A 9,950-nucleotide genomic window follows, 5' to 3' on the forward strand; every position below is an offset into this window, starting at 1 on the left:
AAAAAAAAAAAAAAAAGGAGTTGATTCTCCAAAGAGTCAAATGTGAGGATTCATTCAAATGTGATTACTAAGCTTATTGCTAAACCGCCAGTGTATATCTCTTAAAACATTTGCCAAATTTTTTTTCAATTGAACTTTGATGATTATCAAATATCACTGAGTATACTTGAGTATTCTTGGTGTTGAACTATTCATGAATACATTGAATTACTCTAATTTATAATCATAGTCACAGGAAGATATCTCTGATTAGAATTCAATTTATTTGCAGATTTCATTCTGAATAATTCCTGACGTAATGCGTATTTTGCTGATTTCACATTTAGTGAAATGCTGAGCCATATTTCAATTCTGTAGTTTCCTTAATATCTGCCTTTATATTTTAGGTACGTTTGGGTTCCATTTTAATATAGTCTTATACCAGTGGCTGTGTTTTTGTAGTAGAGGTCTTATTAGCTTAACAAAAGCATTTTGCTTTGAGAAGAAATTTTGTCTTCATCAATAATCCAATTTTGTTATACTGGAGCTACATGCTCAGGTTCTGTGATACCCATCCTTCAGTTTGACTCCAAATCATCCTTACCTCCTGGCTTTCATCCCCTTGTGTAGTCCTCTCCCACACCCTGTGAGGATTGGTCTGTGTGAACAGTATAAGAAGGCAGAAGTGATGGCACTGACTTCTGAAGCTAGATCATAAAAGACATTGATGCATCTACCTTGTACTCCTGAATCACTTGCCCTGGTGAAAGCCAGCCTTCGTGTTATAATGACACTCAAGCAGCCCTGTGGAGAGGAACAGAGGCCTCTTGCCAATAGCTGCACCAACTTGCCAGCCATCTAAGTGGAAGCAGAAGACTGAAGCCTCGTTGACATCTTGACTGCAACGTCATAAGAGACCCTGGCACCAGAACTGCTCAGCAAAGCTGCTTTTGACTTCTTGACCCATACAAACTGTGTGAGATAATCAGTGTTCACTATTTTCTTAAGCTGCTAAGTTTTGAAGTAACTCATTAATACAACAGTAAACAATGATGAATACAGGTATTTTATGTTTTAAGTATTAAGGTGGTCTACAATAGTCTGATTTTTTACCCCCTAAGTCCACAATTTGGTTTTCTCTGTTAGAATAGTAAATGCTATTTTAAATTGTTTTATTAATATTATCACCATGGTAATTATCAAGGTTGAGTACTGTTGGAGCTTTTGTTGGTGTTTATTACCTATATAACTCATATTTGTGTGCTGATAGCCTGTAAACTGGGAAGAGAGTTACAAACATATGTAAGACATGATGCGTCATATGGCCTCATAGATTTATTTCATATGTAAAAACTGCTGTAACTAGTGCCACATTCTAGTAGAAATATAATGTGAGCCACATATATAATTTTGAATTTTCTAATAGCCTCATAAAAAAAGAAAAGGAAACAGATGATATTAATTTTGATAGTTTTATTTAATATCCAAAATATTATTTCAACATACAATATGAAAATTAGTAAAGTGTTGTACCTCCTTTTTTTTAAGACTAAGTTTTTGAAATTTAGCGTATATTTATAGCACATCTCAATTTGGACTAGCCACATTTAAAGGTTTAGTAGCCACTTGTTGCTGTTGGCTCCTGTATTGGACAGTACAAATAGTATATTAGCTAAAGAAGAATATTTTCTTCTAAGCTAGCAGCAGATTAAGAATGTCTATAAACAACAGGAATCATTTTCTCAAGTTAAGTGTGGCATGTCCTACCTTAATTTCAAGTTACATTTAATTTTAGTAAGTCAGCTAATTTCCAGATGCTTCAGATTCTTCAAACCTGAGGAATATAGGGATCAGAGAAATTAGGCATCGTAGATGGCATACATAGATTTCTTCAGCATTACAGACTCAGAATGGTTTTACTGTCTCATAGTTTATCATGAAGGTTGGTGAATGTGGACCTTTTAAAGGAGAAAATACACTTTAGTATGTGAAGCATATATTCCAAGCCTCAGGCTATATGTGGTATAATCACTCTTACATTTTAGCCACCAAGAACCACCTTCCAGGGGTTTTAGCACATCCCCTTATTTCATCAGATGTGATCCTGAGAGCACAAGTATGTGAAGTCTGTTGCATTTTATACTTTCTAAAGTCTAATATGACATCTTATTGGCTCACTCATTTTCAAGGGAGCTAATGACAACTGTCACTTCTTCAACTTAAAGTCTGACATTGACAGATTAGAGATTTTTCTTTTGAGATTTATCTTCAGAATCTTCAGAATTTATGGAAGAACTTATTATGATAATATTGTCCCTTTTAAAAAATATTCTTATTTAGAATAACCCATGGTTGTCAAGATTTGAAAGGAATTTCTCATCATAATTCTGACCCACTTCTGTAAAATATTGCTATGAAGAAATTCATAGGACTTCTGAATAGAAAGCTGAAGAGCACAATGACATATGATCCATACATGTTTTGTTCTCTTTACCTTTTTTTTAACCATGAGCACTGCCTGATGTTGTTTGCCTGGTCTGCTTTTCTCTTTTCACAGTAAACAGTTAACTTATATATTTAGAGTATCAGTTATCTAAACAATGACAGTTGTAACTATTTCCAGAAGGTCTTTATATCCTGCTGTGCAAGATACTCTTTAGCATATTTTTCAGTTTGCTTTTGCTTTTATATCAGAACAGTATACATTTTATATTATTTGCACAATGAAATAATACTTACATGTCTTAGAATAACAGTGCTTCTCTCATTCTTGTCTAACTCTGATTCCTCTTTCTCTGAGATGACTATTTTCACCTCTTTTGGTTGTTTCTACTGCTGTTTATTTTTATCTTTCCAAATGACATTTTTATATTATTGTTCTGCTACTTTTCTTATTTGGGCATCATCTGTTGACTTCTTACAGATGATGAGGAATTAGTGTTTTTACACAAACCAACACACACACTTCCTTCTTTCTGTCCTCCCAATATAATTATATCTAAATCTACATTGTTAAATCTGAGGCACATAGTATATCATGATTTACATTTTGTTTTTTTCCTGGTGTGCCTTAGTTTTCCTTTTTGTTTTTCCTCTCTTGGGTATCTATTCCCAAATTTCTGTCTATACCTGTGAAATTCCTCCCAACATCATTACTACTATAAAATACATCACCCCTTATCGATGGCCTTCAGATAATCTATACATCTGCTTTTTTTCTTGGAAACATTAATTTCTTTTCTCCACTGTAATCTGTACATAGTCTCTAAGTTTCCTGTCAACCTTGTGGTTCCCTTCACCATTCACCTATGGTAGAGCTCCTTTTTTCTGGATTCCATGTCTTCTTTCCAGGTTTACCTCTTCATTTTAGTAGAGTATACCCTGGGGGCCTCCTGAGAGAGTCTTTGAGCGAGGTACTTTTCTTTCAGGGATTTTGCGTTCGACTCTCATATTTGATTAGTAGTTTAGATACAGAATTCTAGATTGCTAATCATTTTTTTCAACTCAGAGTTTTGAAAGCATTATTCAAATTGTCTTTTAGTTTCCTGTGTTGCTGTTAAAAACTCCAGTCTCTTCTGATTTTTTGATCCTACAAGTGATAATTTTTGGCCTTTCTAAAAGTTTTCAAGATGTTTTCTTTCCTCTAGTGTTCTAAACTTTTTTCAAAAAGCATTCATATTATCAGCCAAACACCAAATGATGGATTTAATAACTTTTTGCAAGAGCAAGGACAAGAAAGAATGATTAGAAATATTACCTAGCAGTGCTGTTGATACTCGGGTATTTGTAGGACTCAAAGGCTTTACTGTTTATTTCTTACACTGGCTCAATATTTTATTAAATTAAATAGGAGATTCAAGCTGTGGTTCAACACAAGAGAAACTTCCTTGGTTTATTTTAGCAGATCTCTCAAGATTCCAAAACTAAAACTGGTGCCAGATTTTACTCACTAGATAGATTAAGTAATTTGGGACTTTGTTAATGAAGGTGAAAGGGGTATTTGCTATCTTCATTCTCTTATATTACAGTATCCAAGTTTGATACAGTTACCTTAGAGCAAATGATTCCATACTTAGCTTTACATTGAAATGTCATGCAACTTATCACATAAATATTACTTATCAGTTGTTTCCTTTTATTTGTAGTTTCACCTGCCTTTTGTTTTGTATCCTTATTATCTAAAAAGATTTTGAACCAGGCTTTGCTATTAAGTCCAGAAATCTTTTTTTAAATAAATGGCCATGAACAGTGAGCTCATGTGATAGGCTGTAGTTTCACTGCTGGTTTCAAATAAAGTTATGAAATAAGTTTTATAATGAAATACTATGAAAACCTGATTCCTACATTGTGACAAATTACTAATCATTTTCTCCCTAAACATTTTTTATTGATACAGCCACAAAGCTTTTTTTACCCCACACAGATGTACAAGTAAAATTGTTTGATTGAAATAGATTCCTGGGAAGTTATTTGGAATTAACTGTTTCAGCCTCAATTAGATAATAGAAGCCTGTCAGTAGACTTCCAAAAAACAGTTTAAGAATGGGATATGATAGACTGCACAAAGACATAATACTGAGTTTTCCCCAAGTTGCTAATGAGAAACATTATCAACTTTGTGTGTTGATAATTTACTTCATAATCCTTCATACTCCATAATCCTTCTTTTATGTTTAGTTTTCTTTGATTCTGAAGAAACCACCTTGGTCTTTGTTTTGACTGGCATCACTCCTTGTCTCTGCATGGCATCCCTTTAAAAACCTCCACCGTACTCTGCTGTTCATGGCAAGTCAACAGAGGGAACAAAGATTTCAACAAAGAACTTTTTTTTTTTTTTTTTTTGATACAACTAAATTGCCCTGCATAAAACAGAACCTTACTTATGGGAATAGATCACGGTATTTTATAACATCTCTGAGAAGAATGAAAATTTGTCTCTTAAGATGAACAAAACGTACATCATCAAACTGTGAATATTTTTTTCCAAATCTCATTTTTTAAAATGTAGAAAAATGAGAGAGCAAACGGTTTATCAACTGTTTATTAGAAAGAATGTTAAATAATAGATTCTGTACTTCCAAAATGGGGGAAAAAATCTGACTTATCTTTGACAGATTGCAAGTTCTAGAGTTTTGAAGGAAAAGTAGTCAAAAAGGACTTACCAAAGTGGACTGCAGTATAATTGAGTTTCTTAGATAAAAGAAAAAATTCTTTATATCTTTTCCTGATAAGAGTATTCTGAAAATTGGAGAATGTTTTAGCAAATCTTGTTCTTTTGTTTTATATATTTTTGAAAGGAAACACTTTATTCTTAATCCTTTAGTTTCATAAGATAAAGAAGGAAGTGCTTATAATAATCTGATGAATCCAGTTCTCCATCCTACTTGAACTCTTCTTCATTTAGTCTTCTTAAGATCTCTCCTGTCTTACATGAACTCAAAGTTCCATAGGATTTTGTTTGACTTTCTAATAGGTCAACTTTCATCTCTTCAGAAGCTGTATTTTAAACTTGTATAGAACATGAGGGCTGGGAATTGCTTGATTGGCTAATAAAATTGCTCCTTCTTAGCTCCTTATTAGTCATTTATATCCGGTTGTCATTTTTGGTTTTCTCATATGAGATGATGAGAAAACTACACGTTCTTGAAATGTTAGGAAGTATCACTTGCTTTTTAATGTCTTATAAGAAATTGTTTGCCAACAATTGTCTATGAAGAATATAATCTGAAAGATCATGCCATTTACTGAACTTTTTTCATCTAGGCTTAACTGCAGGAAAAGAGAATGTTTTGATATTCAATCTAATTACTATTTCATCAAAGCTGGCTTTACGCTTAGAGAATAGTTCAAAAACAACTTTGTGCTTTTAAAAATCAAGCCCCTGCTGCCTCTGCTGTCTAACACAGTTTTATTCTCTCTATTACAGAGAGCAAATTCCTCACATTTATCTTGCTTCACTAACTTGACACTTTGCACTTAACAATATACTTCTTCAGCCTTCTTTACTTTCCTTGCTTTATTATTTCCTCTGTGACAATACCTTGTTGACAAGGAATTGCCCTTGATGGGAAGAACATTTAATAAGCAAATATCCCTTTCTTAACAAATAGGCTCTCCCTGGGTCAACTAATTAATCTACTTCACCTAGTCTTCCATCATTTTCTAGGACAGTCTCCGTAAGAAGGATGACAGGATTGAAGAGCTGGAAGAAGCACTAAGAGAAAGTGTACAGATAACTGCAGAGCGGGAAATGGTGCTAGCACAAGAGGAATCAGCCAGGACCAATGCTGAAAAACAGGTCTGCTATTTTATACAGTTCCTAGCAATGCTGCTGGTTAAGCAAAAGGTAAAACACAACCAGTATAGTTTAGGTAAACTATACATATTTTATGTTTATAGGGTTTCAAAACCACTTAATAGAGTATAAGTCCCAAGGAGTTCCTTCATAGCTGTGTTAGATACAAGGATGCGGTTTCTTTCGTGTGAAGTATAGAAAGAAAGACCAACTATATTAGCAACGCTGAGAGAGAATTTATTTCACAGACTGAGTGCCTTTCAGTGCCCTGTTTCTAGGTAAATGCCTTGCCTACTCTTTCTTAAATAAGAATTGAAATAAAATTGTATGAGAATTGACTCATGTAACGTAGAGGTCTCTGCATTAATAACTTAGGTCTGATCCCATATATATTTATGTAGTATGTGCTAATGTATTGGATGAGATGAAATGGAGTTTGTCTGTCTGCTACAAGACTGGGCACAACCCTGGCTTTTCAACTGAATGAAAAAACACAAACATTTCTGACTGAAAAATGTTTATTTCAAATAGCTAATAGTTTATTCATTTCATACCCTGCCTCATTCAAGAGAGCACTTAAGGTTGTAACAAGTTAAGGTTAATAGTGAGTATGAAGGACACAGAAACCATGCACTTGAGTCCCAGATAAGCATGTCTCAGCCTTGGAGGGACTTGCTGAAGAGTTCTGCTGTGGCAGTTTGTGGTGCTTGTTTGATATATTTCCTGTATCTTTTAATATCCCCATACTCTTACTTTTGACTTTTCATTAGGAAGAATAATTATAGATGGGAAGTGTGAATGGAAGAAATAGTTTTAACAAGTGAAGGTTATAATCCCAGTTCCCATTATGAGAATGTGATTTAAGATTTCGAATATGTCTGACACAGAGGTTCATAACACTTAATTTTGCAGTAATTGTTTCCTTTCCATTTCTTTGTGGGAGAAATATAAATGTTAAACAGGAAAAAAATGCTCAATGAAAAGGTAACAGGAATCTTTTGAGGAACCCCCTTGGTCAGACTACTGGTGTTATTGTGAGTTAAGGTAGCTATAGTAAAGAAGGGTATGTTTCTGAGGCAGACATAGCATATGCCCCAGGGAGTCCCTTCATAGCTGTGTGAGAAACACGGATATGGTTTCTTTTGTGTCGAGTATAGAAAGACGAACTTTATTAGCAAAACTGAGAGAGAATTTAACTTTTTGCAGAATGAGTGCCTTTCAGTGCCCTGTTCCTAGATAAATGCCTTGTCTACTCTTTCTTCAAATATGTTCGTAATGCACAGTCACATAGAGTTTGGGTAGTGGTGAGCTTCAGAGGAGGGATGGCGACAACCATTGTGTCACCCAAGGGTGGGGAAGAATTTTATTTAATCTTGATTTTACTCTTTTTACATTTTCTCCTTTATTTTTCAAATAAAGATTTTCTTCTGCTTTGGCCTCATTATTTATTGACAAGTATTAAAAATCAGAGATCATGCAGAGAGTTTGGCAGTTTAATAATAGATTATGCCATTATGGGATATAGACTTCTGTTATGTATTTTCCTTTTTGAGGCTATTGTGTGAACTGATTATAATATGCCCTGGGGGTATGTTTTATTTATGGTTAATAGACTTTGCAGTTTTTAGGTTTATAGAAAAATTGAGCAGAAAGTACAGAGCTTCCTTTTATTCCTTTTCTACCTCAGTTTTCCCTATTTTTAACATACTGCATTAGTGTGGTATTTGTTAAAGTTAATGAATCAGTTTTAATGCATTATTATTAACTGTGTGGTCCATAGTTTACATTAGGGTTCAATTTTTCTGATGAGTTTTGCCAAACATATAATGACATGTATGCCATTACAGTGTTATACAGAGTAGTTTCACTGCCCTAAAAGTCTTATGCCCCACTGATTTATTCCTCTCCCATCTTCCCAATCCCTGATCTTTTTACTGCCTCTGTAGTTTTGCCTTTTCCTTTATTGATAGTTGGAGGCATATAGTATATAGCATGTTCAGATTGGCATCTTTCACTTCACATCTCCATTTAAGGTTCTTCTTTTTGTGGCTTGATAGCTAATTTCTCTTTATCTCTGAATAGTATTCTGTTGTATGGATGTGCCAGTTTATTCATTCCTTCAGCTGTTGAAGGACGTCTTGGTACCATTCAGTTTTTGGCACTTAGGAATAAGGCTGCTGTAAACATTCACGTGCAGACTTTTGTGTGGATGTAAATTTCCAGCTTATTTGGATAAATAACTGTTAGTGTGATTGCTGGATTCTGCGGTAAGATCATATGGTAAGAGTTTTGGAAGAAACTGCCAAGCTATCTTCCAGAGTGGCTGTGTATATTTTGCTTTTAATTGCATGCTTTTGCCTTTTCGGTTTTCTCATTTTCCACCATTCTGCTACTCACGGCCTATCTGAAGCTGTTGCATGAAATATTGCATGAGACCAGTTATTTGAACTTTAAGTGGTTCGAGGTATGAAAAAATTGCTTTTATGTTTATACTTCTGAAGGCTTACAACATTTATCTACTGTCTTCTCCTCTCCCATTTTTTATTCTTATTTTTAATCTTTTTGTGTCTTTTGTTTTGTTTTGTTTTGTTTTAGAAGTCTCGCTCTCTCGCCCAGGCTGGAGTACAATGGCACGATTTCGGCTCACTGCAACCTCTGTCTCCCAGGTTCAAACCATTCTCCTGCCTCAACCTCCCAAGTAGCTGTGACTACAGGCATGTGCCACCACACCCAGCTGTTTTTAGTAGAGACAGGATTTCGGTATGTTAGCCAGGCTGGTCTCGAACTCCTGACCTCAAGTGATCTGCTCACCTCAGCCTCCCAAAGGGCTGGGATTACAGGCATGAGCCACCATGCCCGGCCCATCTTTTCCTGTCTTTTAAGTCCACTATTTTATTTTATTTTAATTTTTTTTTTGGAGACAGTCTTGCTTTGTCTCCAGGCTGGAGTGCAGTGATGAGATCTTGACTCACTGCAACCTCCGCCTCCCAGGTTTAAGTGATTCTTCTGCCTCAGCCTCCTGAATAGCTGGGATTACAGGCATCTGCCGCCACGGCCAGCTAATTTTTGTTTTTTAGTAGAGACAGGATTTCACTATGTTGGCCAGGATGGTCTCCTGACTTCATGATCCACCCGCCCCAGCTTCCCAAAGTGCTGGGATTATAGGTGTAAGCCACCACACCCGGCCTAGCTCCACTATTAATTTTACTTATGTATGTTAATTATATGTACTGAGATATTCTACAAATGTTCTTTTGAAATGCCTTAAATGAAGCTCTTTTGTTTAGGAACATTATTCTTATCTTTCTCAGATCAAAAAGTTATCTGTTTCTCACTTAAATTTAGCTTCTGGGAAAGAATGACTCCCTCTGATAAAGGTAGGATATCTACATCTCTGAATTCATCCAAGAGCAAAGTAAAATTATATGGGAGCCATAGTTCTTATTAAAATAAGATATAGAACTAACCGGGCGTGGTGGCTCACGCTCGTAATCCCAGCACTTTGGAGGGCCGAGGCCGGCAGATCACAAGGTCAGGAGTTCAAGACCAGCCTGCCCAATGTGGTGAAACTCCATTTCTACTAAAAAAATGCAAAAATTAGCCAGGCGTGGTGGCACACGCCTGTAGTCCCAGCTATTCGGAGGCTGAGGCAGGAGAATCGCTTGAACCTGGGAGG

The 9,950-nt window shown here is 35.4% G+C and overlaps 1 protein-coding gene across 13 annotated transcripts in view; it reads left to right on the plus strand.

The window, feature by feature from the left end:
* Positions 1-9,950, plus strand: part of ERC1 (ELKS/RAB6-interacting/CAST family member 1) — a 540,801-nt gene that overhangs the window by 290,139 nt on the left and 240,712 nt on the right. For 10 of the 13 annotated variants that reach the window (XR_001830104.2, XR_005202930.1, XR_005202929.1 and 7 more), the window contains one exon: positions 6,146-6,277. The exons of the other annotated variants lie outside the window; for them this stretch is intronic. Coding sequence is in view for 7 of the 10 variants with exons in the window: in XM_017545489.2 (XP_017400978.1) it covers positions 6,146-6,277 (132 nt within the window). In the remaining 3 variants the exon portion in view is untranslated. The remainder of the gene's footprint in view (positions 1-6,145; positions 6,278-9,950) is intronic. 13 annotated transcript variants of the gene reach the window in all.

Source organism: Cebus imitator, unplaced genomic scaffold (genome assembly GCF_001604975.1).
Source record: "Cebus imitator isolate Cc_AM_T3 unplaced genomic scaffold, Cebus_imitator-1.0 Scaffold179, whole genome shotgun sequence".
NCBI classification, from domain to species: Eukaryota; Metazoa; Chordata; class Mammalia; order Primates; family Cebidae; genus Cebus; species Cebus imitator.